The sequence below is a fragment of the Scleropages formosus genome, chromosome 20 (genome assembly GCF_900964775.1).
Source record: "Scleropages formosus chromosome 20, fSclFor1.1, whole genome shotgun sequence".
NCBI lineage: Eukaryota > Metazoa > Chordata > Actinopteri > Osteoglossiformes > Osteoglossidae > Scleropages > Scleropages formosus.
Window position 1 is genome coordinate 25,389,307 of NC_041825.1, and position 14,486 is coordinate 25,403,792.

At 44.0% G+C, this 14,486-nt stretch overlaps 1 protein-coding gene across 15 annotated transcripts in view; it reads right to left on the reverse strand.

Annotated features, from left to right (window-relative positions):
- Positions 1–2,416: 2,416 nt before the first annotated feature.
- LOC108927499 (voltage-dependent P/Q-type calcium channel subunit alpha-1A-like) overlaps positions 2,417–14,486 on the reverse strand; it is a 120,138-nt gene continuing 108,068 nt past the window's right edge. For 10 of the 15 annotated variants that reach the window (XM_018740836.2, XM_018740842.2, XM_018740835.2 and 7 more), the window contains 3 exons: positions 14,226–14,442; positions 11,529–11,770; positions 2,417–9,504 (listed from right to left, as the gene is read on the reverse strand). In XM_018740836.2, the coding sequence (XP_018596352.1) occupies positions 8,926–9,504; positions 11,529–11,770; positions 14,226–14,442 (1,038 nt within the window). In that variant the 3' untranslated portion in view covers positions 2,417–8,925. The remainder of the gene's footprint in view (positions 9,505–11,528; positions 11,771–14,225; positions 14,443–14,486) is intronic. The other 5 variants (XM_018740845.2, XM_018740838.2, XM_018740847.2 and 2 more) reach the window with 2 other exon arrangements.

Sequence of the window (14,486 nt, forward strand, 5' to 3'; positions counted from 1 at the left end):
TTCAGGCCTTCGTGAACCACGTTTCAGGGGACTTCGTCAACCACTTCATCTTGGTCTACTTGGACGACATATTAATCTTTTCCCAAACCCGAGAAGAACATGTCGACCAAGTATGGACGGTTCTGCGTCCACTTCTCCGCCATCGACTGTATGTCAAGGGTGAGAAATGCCTCTTTCACCAGGCCCAGGTTGCCTTCTTGGGGTATATCTTGAGTCGAGACAGGGTGGCCATGGACCCCAAGAAGGTGAGTGCTGTGACAGCAAGTTACCGGAGGACATCATCTCCGATCGGGGACCTCAGTTCACCTCAAGGCTGTGGAGGGCTTTCTGGGCGCGTTTGAGAGTTCAGGTAAGCCTCACGCCTGGTTATCACCCACAAGCATCGGACAGGTGGAGATGCTGCAGCAGGAGATTGCCAGATACCTATGGTCCTATTGCTCTCAGAAGCAGTACCAGTGGGCTCGGTACCTACCTTGGACAGAGTACACCTACAGCCCTGCTCCCCACACCGCCACCGGGTTGTCTTCATTTCACTGTGTGCTAGGATACCAGCCAATGCTATTTCTGTGGCGGACCGCACCCAGCCAGGTTCTGGCTGTGGAGTTTGGCGTGTGGCGCACTGTACAGGCCCACTTACAGGGGAGCTTGGAGCGGTACCAACAACAGGCAGATCGACATCGATGGACCCTCTTGTTTGTTCCCGGACAATAGGTTTGGCTGTCGACGCGGGACCTCTGGCTGAAACTGCCCTCAAAGAAGCTCAGCCTCCCGCTACATCGGCTCATTCAAGGTCCTATGGTGAGTCACCTGGATGACGTATCACTTACAATTGTCTCCTGACCTACGTGTGCACCCCACATTCCATGTGTCCATTCTGAAGCCCTGCACTGTCTCGCTCCATCAACCTGTCATCTCTGCTCAGCAGCCCCCTCCAGTGAACATCAACGGCGACCAGGCTTACACTGTTCAGGCCTTGTTGGACTCGCGCCGGTGAGGGGGCCGGCTACAGTACCTTTTGGACTGGGAGGGCTACGGACCATAGGAGCGCTCTTGGGTGGGTGCTCGGGACATTCTGGACCACGATCTAATAATGACCTTCCACAGGGACCGCCCAATCACCCTTGCCCCCGGGAGCGTCCTCTGCAGCATAGGACGCCTTGGGCCACCCATGGGGGGAGGAGGGGTACTGTCACAGCCCCATTGGCCAGCCCATCAGTGACACCTTTTGCCCAATGAGGGAACACCACATAAAAGGCAGCTCTGGAGGCACTTCCATGTGGACCCTCTGCAACGAGTAACTGCTGTTTCCACATGACCGATTCTCACGATACATGCTTCCTGGATTTCTCGAGCTCTCGCCTGTTCCTTGTTGACCCTGATTCCTGTCTTTTCCTGTGTACAGCGTTTGCCTGTCGCCTGACCTTCGCCTGTCCTTTTGATTATTCTTTCGCTTGCCCCTTTTTTTGAAAAATATACTGGATCATGAGCACTGTGCTTGAGTCTGTCTCTTCCTTGAGCCCAGCGACCATGACACTTAGTATGTTTTGAACTTGAAGTACTAGTCATAAACTCTTAATACCACTATGAGATGTTACTTTGGAGTAGGAAGGGTGTAAAAGAGAATAGGAAAGAGAAAGAATATAATTTCTTTAGAGTGGGGGTAGGCTATAAAAAGAGATCTGGGAAGGTGGATGATGGTAAGAAAACAGGAGGAACGCAAAGCAGCAACGTGTGAGAGTCCAAGAACGGCCCTGTCATACCTGCGGGAAAGATGCCTCTCCTTTGACTGAAGTCACATTTTTTATGCAAATTTTACTATGCAGATATTACATAGTGGGTTTTAAGTCTTAGTGCTGATTTTGCTATTACATCAGCTGCTTAGCATTGAAGTTAATCACTTCATGTTTTGTGTATGTCCATTGTATATCTAGGTTTCTAATTTTGGCTTATTATACATCTACTAGGTCAAAATGTCTCTTAAAGACAAAAAAATATATTCAAATGTGTACAAATCCTGAACAGTGTGGAGGGACTGAGCAAAACAAGTGTATAAGAAAGGAGACCAGCAGTCACATTGCAGTCAGAGTGCATTCTCTCTGGTTTTATTCGGGTTCAGGGGAAGAACTGTGTCCAGACTTACAAAAAGCACTGGTAGAAACAGCAGAGAGAAACAGCAGAGAGTGAGAGATTCCTCATCCAGAATAAATAAGTTCATCATCAGAGTCAGGCAGCTTCTCCAGCTCAACAGCAGTGATTATTTCTTTACTTAAAATGTTCATTCTATGTATTACTATTTACTATAATTATAGCCATTATTTTTTTTGGAATTTCTTCAACATTGCATTTCACACATCCATCTTGTCCTCAGGCCTCTGAGAATATCTGTCAATAGAAACAAACTTTTTTTTTTTTAGCCTTTTTTAAAATTTGTTTAAAAAATAGAGAATAAAATGAACACATTGCTTTTAAAAACATCTATTTTCATATATGTGTACTTTTTCTGCTAATCTTTTATTCCTGAAGATGACGTTATAACCCACAAAGTGGCATGCACATTGCACATGCAGTTCTTTAAGCAAATACTTCAGTCAGAGTTGGAAACTCTGCTTATCTTTTGAATTCCCTGGTGACTCCTGCGTGATGTTGGTGTGCAGTTACTGGCCTTCTATTAGCTGATGGACATGTGATGTCACCTGGATGCTGGAAGCTGGTGATGTGTGGGATACAGGGGATGGGTGGGCAGATTTTGCCTTCCACTGTGACGACGACAGATGCCTCCCGGCTCATGCAAGAACAAACACTCCCGCAGTCATACTCCCTGTTTCAGTGTGGCTTTGGACAGTGGTGCGCCACCCACATGAGGCACACTGCAGAATGTGAGCTTAATCATTAACCTTGGAAACGGTTAAAGAAGTGGACAGAGCCAGAGCACAGAGCAGCTCCGTTCACAGAGAGAGAGAGCGTAATGCAAGCCGGTTACTTGCGAGCAGAAGGGAGCACTTTCTGTGTGGTTGGTAGCACATGACAGATGATGAGGGGACTTCTGAAGCATCTAGTGGTTTTTTGTGTCTGCTCCATCTGATGTGTCCTTAATACTCCCTGGGCATTCTCAGCTCTGAACTAACCAATCAAGAAATTTCAGAAGTGTGTGGACTCACACTTGCTACTGGCATATTACCTGGGAGCACTTACCTGATTATATATCAAAGAGATGCCCAAACTCAGTATTTTGGCACCCTTACAATGTTGAAGTGTGGCCTTTATTTAGGCAACTGGACATTTCCAATAGCCTACCATGCATTCCTGAATATTAGGGCAAAAATAAGCTCAGTCCTGCCCTCTATAGGTGACATATGGAACAAGCTGTTCAACACTTCCTACAGGCATGAAGGAAAACCTGGAAAGTGTGTCCATGATTCAGCTGCTAACAAACATGCATCCAGAGGATGTGATGACACGATGGAAGGGGGGGCAGTGAGACAGTGAGCGGGAGAAAAAAATGTACACATGGTTGGTTGTTTCTTGAGGTTTATGGGTGAAATACATTGTTAAGTTACACAGAAAATGAACAGAGAGAAGGCGACAAACACAAAAACATTGACACACCCCGAGGCCTGATCAAGAGGCAGTAACACCTCTCACCTGCTTGTACTTGTTTACTGTACACTTCCAGGTTATTGAGGGTTTGGGAGTGTCAGCCTTTAAAATGATAAGGCAAGTGTTGATGATAACGAGAAGTGTGGGCAGTGAAAATGATCCCCAACCAGCTAATGTCGGTGATGTTTCTTGTCCTCTCTATGCACCATGCTCCCTGTACAAAATACAAAACAGAGCATGTAAATGGTGGAGGGGGGCACTGATGGTGAAGGTGAAATGATATTTTAATAAGGCACTGGGATCAATACGCTCTTAATGTTGCACAAACAGAAATGCAACACACATCAATATTTGTGAGACTCCTGTAAAAAGGGACTGATCCGACTCACTTTCCCTCCCCTCGAGGCAAAATACCCGACTCAGAATGAGTGAGAGAGAGGGTCTGATGGAGGGAATTTGTCTGCTTGACATTTTCACCTGACACTTACAGAAGTGTGTGACATGTGAAGAGCGCAAACTGGCTGATTAGCTACATGCTAAGGTGACTTTTGGCAACATATTCTGAAATTGCTGCAGGCAAGGCCTTATTTCATTTTATTGAGTTAACATCAAAAGCCGAACAAAACAGTGTTAGTCACAAAACAACAACATGGACGAATGGAGGAGACACTGCGTATGACACATGCGAGCACTGTCCCTGTGACAGACAGATAAGAGGAGGACTAAGAAAGGCTAAAAAAGACTAAGAAACAAATATATGTACAAAAGGGAGAGGTGTTTTACAGAGGAAAACTTTAGAAAACAGTGATGGGTGGAAAATGCGGACATGAAGGAGAGCTGTGTAATGGTGCTGTCAGCCATTGCTTTCTGAGCACGCACAGTAACCCCTATCATACTGCAGCGCGGTATCCCCAGATTTTGAATCCATAAGCTCACGATATATATTTATTTGTTTATTTATCTTTTAAATTAACATGCTGCATTTCGGAGCCAAAAATGACTCGCACATCAGTTTGTTTTGTCCACAAATCACTATTAAGTGCAGTATTAAGTTTTAGGACAACGATGAAACCGTAATAGACTGCCAGACTTAAAGATTTTTTTGTTTACCTGACAAAAACACTGGCCATTCCTGAAATTCTTGCAAGACCTGAGAATAAAACAAAAGACTGTCCAGTTTATGTCTCACATCCATCCAAGGGCACTTGAAACATATTTCTCTATGTGATTCGAGAAGATCATAATGGCAGGTAGTGTCTACACATGTTTGCTGGCAGGGGTGAAAACTATCTAATGCAACACTCAGACATACAGGCAGCAGACATTTTAAAACAGTTTTTTTACAGAAAATGGAAAAAAAAAAACAACAACATGGTAGGTCAAACTTAAGGATGTAGGTTCCCAGTTGTTTCTGATGCTGGGAGAGCTGTGCCAACTTTTTCATTCCCATGGAAAAAGCTGCTCCCAGTGGAAAAATCTGCTTTTGATCCTGTTCCTGGAGACAACCAAACCAAAGCTTTCTGGCCTGGTCTCCTCCGCAAACCACATGAAACACCTTGCAAAAGCAGCAGCTGGGGACCAGTTGAAACTCAGACTTGGTTACTGTCAGACTGAGGGATTTACGCAGAGCAAGTAACTGGAAAGCTCGGTGACCATATCTGACTGCCTCCTTCTGTGATGAGCTGTTTGCACATTTACAATATTCGGTTGTTGATAGAAAAAAGTCTATCCTGAATGCCTCTGTCCACTTTAGAGGCTGAGTATTAAAATGAGAAAAAGCCAGGAATAAGCAAGCTGTTTTCAGAAGGCAGGAGACTGGGTTAGGATGAAAGACCTTCTGTAGCTGATGTCCCTCAGATGTCTACATTCACAAACAGATGCAGTCAAGCACAAGCTCACAAATTCACAATGGTCTGTCTCTTCAGACATCTGCATGGAACTATATCTACTCAGCTCTGAATCTGTGATTTCCAGGGTTAGATAATTATAGTGTTGGGGAGTATGGGCAGATGCTGTGGTTTTCCTGTAGTTAACATCCATAGGCTTTCAAAAATGTGTAGAGATGGCTAAAGTTATGCTGTGGACTTTGTCCACTGTTCAGTTTTGGGCATTTATGACTTCATAAGAAGTGAAATGTGAAGTGACGGATACCCTAAAGCCAACAGTGGAGAAGATAACAGTGATATAATGACAGTGAAGATGAAGATAGTGGTAATGCTACTATCTTGCATGCTATACATTTAGTGAAAAATGAGCGGCTCGTTGGAGTTTTGAGAGATTAAGGGGAAATGGGGGGAGGTATCAATGAAGAGGCCAAAGTTTTTGGAGGACCTGCAGCTGCGAGCTGGGTGTAACCAGGGACAGCATGCATTACCCTGACTGCGTCTCATAGCATCTGTGGTGGTTGTGAAACACTGCTATCCTCAGTCACTCCCCAGAGACTCAACAGCACCACCACAAGCTTGACACAGTGTTTAAAGATCTGGATAAACTTGATAATGTCCTGAAAGTCTGTACTTCACTGCTTTGACAGACCAAGTGAGAAAATATGATACCAGACTTTTGAAAAAGATTTCAGTACTCTTTGCCAAAATGACCTTTTGCCCATAACAGCCCTAAAGATATAGGGTGCCTTGTCAGCACAGGGTTCCTCAAATCATTTTAATGTGTCAAAGAGTTCAGAATCCGGGATGCACAGAACGCGTTTGCTGTTGGGTCTTTGTGACAATGAGGTTCCATTAAGGAGTCTGTGTTAAATAAGCATCCTCTCGCCAGCCCTCTCTGCTGCTCTCCTAGTCCAGTTTAGAACTCCAGCCATAAGGACCAACAGAAGGGACAGACTTATAGCTGTGCTCATGCTGCAGCAAACTCAATTAGAGTGCTGATAGGCTGTGCTCAACCTTCCCAACTCATCCCACTTTTGTTAACATCAGATACTGTATAAAAGGGCCTAGTGTCAAAACACACACACAACTACTAGGCTCTTGTGTCCCTGGCACTGACCTCTGTTTTCTTTGTCTTGCAGTAACAGGCACAGGCCTTCTAGGGCTTCTCAATAATTGGAGGTAAGAACTGGTACACTGAGAAACTGTCACATAATACACCTTCAGAGCAAGTTTTCTCCATTCCACTCGTTTGGCCTGTCCCAGGACCCAAAAAGCATTGTAGAAATAAACAAACAAAAAATAAATAGAACACAACAAATCAATAAAACCAAATAAACAAGACTACAAGAATCAGACCCCTAGTGATCACAGCTGACTCCAAACACACAAAACAAGTTTACAAGGGATCCACTCTCATCAAATCATCATTACTACCATCATCGTATATTTATATAGCTATCATTATTTATAATAAATTCTTAAAGCTGAGAAATAATCTCTTTCTCTCCTTAATTGTCCATTCTTTATGAGAACAGAAAAAAGACTGAAAACACGTCAGTCCGGCTCAGATAGCTGGGTAGTGGTCTAGTTTGTGATGCCAAGCCTCTGCACATGGTGTCTCAACCACAACAGGAGACAGACACAAGGTACCGAGTGCCTAGCTGGGGAAGGATGTGTGCTGAAAACCATGTCTGCCAGAATGCAGCATGCACACATCTGAGCTCAAATGACCCAATTTATACAAACTTTGTGTTTGTATGAATAATAAATATACTCAGTACAGATATTTTAAGTCTTACTGGTTCTGTGGAACTACTTACAAAACTACATTACAATTTGTGGAATGTGTTTCCTCTGGTACAACACTTCCAATTCCAGCTGAGGGAGAGAGAAAGAAAGAATTTCTTCAGGCTTAACACAAGACTGGGGAGTAATTTTCCCCCTCACACAGTAAAGCTTCTGTTATTTTTTATCATTCATGCAGGATTCCATCAGATTGTACTCTAAAAGTTCAAACAGAGCTGAACAGGTGCAACATAATAATCAAGCTCAAATGTTCAAGTAGAATTAGAAGAAGCAATAGAGGAAGAAATATTCAAGGATTTGTCCTTTTCATTTTAAATGTATCCCCTCTTTTCCCGGTTTTCACTTTCCCTGGGCCAGGCCAGCATTTTGAGACCTATGGAAAGTGGAGGCAAGTAGCTGTTATCTCCCTCCACTGTCCTGTTATCGCCATGCTACACCGCATTCCCTTGTAGGCGTTGAGGTCACAGTTAGTATTAGTGTCACTAACAGTAAACAGTGATGATAAAACTCATCAATACTGGCCAACGACGCGGCTGGTTTTTGTAGTAACACGCAGTTCAGTCCTTGGAAAGAAAAGCGGCCATTCTTTGCTTTTTCTATTACGTTTTTTCCATTGTTGTCTGTTTCTGGAGGCAAAGCATTTACATGTACAGAAACACTTGTCTTTCTCATGGTTTCCTTGGAAACAGGGGGCAGGTGTGTGCATGTGTGTTTGGGGGAGGCGGGGCCACTCAGCAACCTGCTTCCATCAGTTTATAGGCGAGCTATTGCAAAATGTTAGCTCTGTTGGCTAGCTGTCCGGAAGTGCATTCTTATGAGGTTGTGGTGAACCTGGTAAGAAGCAGGCATGATTGCTGTTGTTGGATCAACCTGGGGTTATCTCAACACGCGCTGTGATAAGCGCAACAATATAGAAATAGCACAGTTAATTATGCCATGCTTCCACTACTTTGGTGGAAATTACCCATGTCCATATGTTTTGAATTATTAATACAAATTTATCTTAAATATACTTTTCATGCTTCATACACAAAAATAAAAGTTTTTGTCATGTGCATTTCAGCACATGCCATTTTTTCTCATGTTTTTATTCTTTGTAATCTCCTGTTCAGTGCATTGATGTCAGTCAAACCTTAGCCATACCAGTATTTTATATATTTATGGCTAATAAAAATCATACACAAACAAATATATAATTCTGAGTTATTTTCACACTGGAGGTGTGTTTTATAGTTTGTGCACCTCCTATCTCCAGCCACCTCATCTGAAGGTGCTTCCGAACAACTAGCCTGACTGTAAGCAGCCAAGATAACCGCAGCCAGCTGTTGTTTTAGAGACATGCAGCCCCTTTCTCCTCTGGCTCCATCAGGGCAGTCTTCTCCTCCATTCTTGCCTGCTATCACAACTCTCCCAGGAGACACTGAACAGCGCAGAAAATTAATAACAAATGAAATAGGCAAAAACATGCCATTCTCCCTCCTGTTTTAGGGCACATCTTCATGTTGTTTCCTGGTTGTGTCATTTTTCACACAGGCAGGTCGTGTAGCTGACAGTTAGGGCATCACTTCTGGTTACCCCGTGTCCCATTGGTTCTACTATGAGAGAAGCCAGACCCCTGCCCACCGTTTCCCTGTGATTAGCACCAGTCGTCCTCGTCAGTCTCGCTGTAGGGTTCATGCATGCCTTTTCTAGGTCCTCTCTGATGGGGGGGCCTAAGAGCCCCCAGATGTGGGCCATGCCGGTGGGGGGACGGTGAAGTGGAATGGTACCCATTGGGCAGGCGACGAGGGGGTGGCTGTGCCTGGGGAGGGCGAACGTGACGGGAAGTCCTGGGTGAGCGTGGGTGAGGGTGGGGATTGCCTTGTAGTGGGCCCTGGTCGTAGGCAGGTGGTTCGTGGCAGTGGTACTCGTAGTCCTGGCTGTAGATGTAGCCATCGCTGTCCAGGCTATCTACAGGGGGTGCCCAGGGCTGGCCATGGCGGGCAGAGCGTGGGGAGCCATGGCGAGGCTCAGGGGAGAACCGGCGAAGGGTTGGGGAGGCCAGTCGGCCCTGCTGGCTTCCCGGAGGGGGGTTGTTGCCCTTATGGATCACAGGGGAGTAGGTGACATGGGGCCGGGGTGTGGAAGGGGTCTGGGGGAGCTGCCGGCGGCCACGGCGGGGAGTGCTGGTGCCGGAAGTTGAGGGGACGGGACTCCCGCTCACTGAACTACTGCCCTAAATGAAAATTGAAAAGCAAATAAAAAGTACAACAAAATTAACAAGAAAAGAAGAACAAGACAATACACAGACCAAGAGAAGAACAATAAAGGTCAACAAGAAGAGTGTGAAAGGATAACATTGAAATCAAACAGAATCAGCAGACAGAGAGAAGCAGCAAGTTCCAAAGAGGAAATGGACACCCACAAAAATGAAACGACAAGGACACATAAGATAAAACAATAACAAAAAAAGAAATTGTTTCATGTAAGTGGTAGAGTTTAAATAAGATGATTTCGCACTCAGTCCAATTTTGAAGCAGCGTGACCAGACCATGGCAGACCCCTGCCGCTTTTAATGATTCATCTATACAAACGAAAACAGCATCTGGTCACCACCATGCAGACAAACACATGACACAATGTACTCCACCTAAGAAAACACATCTCCTAATCTCCTCTGTGCAGTCTCGGTCACTGTTAACTTATACTTCAACCAAGGGCAAATCGCCACTTATCTTCTGGATATGAACCTCAAGCTATCTGGTGTACAGATTATTTATCCTTAACCTAGTATCCCATGTTTGTCACATTTTTTATTTTGTTACTAGTACTGTACATTAGCATACTTCATGTATTTCTTTGTCTATAAGAATTGGGTGTAAGGGCCACTTTCACTGGTCACTAACAGAACATTTGTACCTCTTTGGTCATGATCTGAGTATTTGGATCCAGTGGCTCTTGTTGTCCTTTATAACTGTGAGCCACACTTTCATTGGCTGTAAACCGAACGTCTGACATCTCACCACTTATTAAACAAATGGTTGAACCCACCGGACAGGTATTCATGTCCCCCATACGTTTGCCCTTACAAAAGTGACAATGATTTTCAAATTTGATTCAAATGATTTCCAGAAGTTGCTGACACCCCCCCCTCCAACACTGGCCTGTAGAAGAAAGACTGAAGGAGTTAAAATATCTAGTAATTAACTAAAACACTCTGAGTGGCCAATAATTAAAGAAATGTTTCTTGAAAATATGTCAACAAAAATCCCTTAGCCAGCTAAGGAAAAGTGTGGCAGAAATTACACACACACACATTTTCAGAACCGCCTGTCCCATACGGGGTCATGGGGAACCGGAGCCTACCCGGTAACACAGGGCGTAAGGCCGGAGGGGGAGGGGACACACCCAGGACGGGACGCCAGTCCGTCGCAAGGCACCCCAAGCGGGACTCGAACCCCAGACCCACCGGAAAGCAGGACTGCGGTCCAACCCACTGCGCCACCTCACCCCCTAGAAATTACAGAGTTATGAATTTATTAAATAATTAATAAATTAATACATTATTTTAGGGGGTGTGGTGGTACAGCGGGCTTGGCCAGGTCTCGCTCTCTGGTGCGTCTGGGGTTCGTTTCCGGGATAGACTCCAGATTATCATACACAGGATAAAATAGTTATTGAAACCGGATGGACTGATTATCTCTTGAATTTACCTATTTTTACAAAGGTAGCTAAGAAGGGATAACATGCTTTAAAGAAAAATACTGCATATTCCCCCAAAACATTGTGTACTGCATTAACAGACTAAGCATACTGCTGGAAGAGGCCACATACAAATTAATCCTAGCAGCATTGCTCTGGTGTGACAGATGATTTATTCTGAGGAAGAAAACATGCATTTTCCTAGCTTTGTGTGTTACAGGCAGAGGAATTAGTCAAAAGTGCATTCAACTTTGGCACGCAGTAAAGTAAAACGTGTGGGAAAGTGCTTTTCATTTGAAAATGTGATAATGCAAACAAGTGCTGGTAGAGTATGTATTGCTGGCCATATAGTTAGGTTAGGTAAGATCAAGCAGATTTTTGATGCTGTGTTATGCTGTGCACCCCTCCCATGAGATCAATAAATCAAGTATGTACGTACCTACCTATGAAACTTTACCAGGATGTTACCACCAATGCAGGTTCTTACAGTTCCTGGCTGTGTAAATTATAGTTATGCTCTGTAGAACAAGTTGACAGAGCTGGGAGGTTGAAGCCCACCTGTCTGTGCGTCCTACACCCTCGGCTCTCGCTGGGGGACCGTGACCAGTGCCGATCCCTGCCATGGAGCCGGTGACCATACTCGCTTCTGTCCGTCCCATAATGATCCTTGTCCACAGAGCTGTGGTGGTGGTGGTGATGATGATGATGTCTTCGGTCCTTGGGCCGTCCACGCTCCCGGTCCCTGTCCTTGGGAGGCAGATCCCCTGACTGGGTGGTGGTGCTGAGATCCGTGCCGAGCCCTGCCAAGTCAAACCCTGTCAGGACTGAGTGATGGACCATAAATGGAATACTCAAGCCCTAAATTACCGGGTGTCTTTTTTTCTTTCACTTTGCTCCCAAAAAGTATTGCGTGAATTCTTTGTATGCTCCACTGAAAATATAAAAACAGGAAAGAAATGACATTACACTATTTTCATACAGTTTATGTTTATAAAACTGCCAGTTTGTTCACCAATGAAATTTTACTTAAATATGAAATACACACACAATATCTGAAACCGCTTGATCCGAGCAGGGTCATGGCAAGCCAGAGCCTAACCCAGCAACGTAGTGCTGAAGGCTTAGAGGACACAAGGATAGGATAGGACAGGATACCAGTCTGTCACAAGGCACCCCAAGCAGGGCTCGAACCCCAGACCCACCACAGAGCAGGACCCAGCCAAACCCACTGTGCCATTCTTTAAATTGGACTCTTATTACTACAGTGTAGGAATGTTAGCTTGCAGTATCTCTGACAAGGTCACACATGATAATATTCCAATTATTCGGCTGATTGTGGAGTTTCAAAATATGACTTAAATTCTGTTATGACATAGAAGAGCACAAGCAAAAGACATTTTCTCTTTGTTAACTTTACCTGTAATTTTTAGCTAACTTTCAGACAGGACAATCACACCTGAAGTCCTTCACCTTCAGTTTAATTTAGCAATAATTCTAAAACAAGTGTGTACCAGTGCATACGTAATTTTCAAAGATTCAAACACATAGCTTTCCAAGTTACTGAGAAATAAACTGGTTAAAATCAAAGTGCAGAGGTGGACAAAATTATGCAAACCATACAATATATTAATATCAGATATGTTATATATTATAGGGCTACCCTTTGCCTTCAGAACAGCTTTATTCCTTTTTGGAATACTGTCATACAGGTCATGAATTGTGTGCAGGTGCATTTTGAGCAATTCAAGAAGAAAAGCCTCCAGCTCTTAGAGGGAGGAAGGAGGTGGAAATCTACTTTGCACCTAGTGTTCCAGAACTTCCAATAAAGATTTAATGATGTTTAGACCTAGTGACTGGGGAGACAAGGGAAGACTTAATCCTGGTGTACATGGGAGCATTATCATCTTGGAATATAGGAAAACAACGGAAGCGTGTGGTGCACTTGGACCTGTAAAAAGGCCCCATACTCCTTGGACATTGTACAACCATGCAGAGCAATCAGTCGATTTAATGACTCCCATGAGATGGCTGTCCATAGTATTATGGAACCCAAACCTTGTTTAAAGGCTGGCAACAGACATTGTTAACTGAAGGGATCCTTTGGCTTTCTCTAAACATAAACCTGTCCGAATTTTGGAAACAGGGTGAAAGATAACTCATCATCGGATCATATGACTTCTTCTATTGTTCAGGGGTTCAGATTTTGTGCTTCTTACCCCACATTATGTGTTGGCCTAGGATACAACCAATTTCCATATGGCAGCCCTGCCATAAATTACAGTTTTGTTAAACTCACAATGCACAGTTTGTCACAGAGTAGGTCACAGAGGTGTTAATTCAATTCTGAGGTAATTTCTGAGGCTGTACTTTTGGGCATTTAGCCACTATCCATAAAATGTCCATACAGTATAACGCTGCTGGTGAGCTTCAACTTCTGACCTCTTTTCCTCTTTGCTGATGCAGATTATCCATGTTTGCCATATGCTGTAATAATTTTTGAGACTGGTCCCAATGACAAATTGATTTTGCATTTTTTGTGACTGATGCACCTTTAAGTTGCTTGAAGACATACCAAAGTCTTAACTGCAGATCTCTTTGACAGCTGACACCTACAGCTAACATGCAATGAACCTAATATAACTCACTTTTGCAACAGTGTTACTTCAAAGGTACTTCAAAGTTAAACTAATTTTTCACGTGGTGTTTCTGTAATTTTGTCCACCAGCTGCAACCATGTATAATTAACCAATAGATAACTATATCTCATGTTAGTTGCCTCATGTTGCACATGTTATTTTTCATAAAGTTGTGATCAACTAATCAATTATGAACATGATTCTAACACTATTTACAGTGAGAGAATGCAGTCCCTGAACTACTTCCTATACTAAGATGCTTGATTAAATGTTAATATCATCATATTGAAAATTATCAGTGTCATTTCAGGCCACATAATTCCATAGAACAAAGATGAGTTATGACTATAATTCAATATGACTGAAGAACCTCTCTTTCCTATCATCTCCAAAAGTACAATATGTAGCACCGGAGGGTAGGGATTTCAGTTTAGTAAATTCAGTTTAGATATTTTATGTAGTTGCTTGAAAAGACTTTGCCTTATTTCTCCAGTATCATCTAAATATTTCAGGTAGTTTCAGGAATCTGCTTGTTTCAGTCCCCCAAAACTCCCCTTTAAACACTACTCTGACCCACCATCATGCAGTAGCACCAGGCCCTGCCCTCCCCAACACTTACAGCCCTGACCTGTGTCTGCATCAGTGTAGCGGCTCAGTGATCTCTCGGAGGTGCGGTGGCTGCGCTCATGGCCATGCCGCTGGCGGTGGCCATGCCGTTGGCCCTCCTCTGGTATCACCCTCTCTAGAGAATAATCATCCAGTTGCATACTTCTCCCAGAGCGCCCCTGGCAAAGCGAGGATGCGGAACGCTTCATTGGACTGCTGTCTGTGATAGTCTGTAGGAAGGAAGAGGACAAGAGTAGAAAAAGAAAGGGACAGA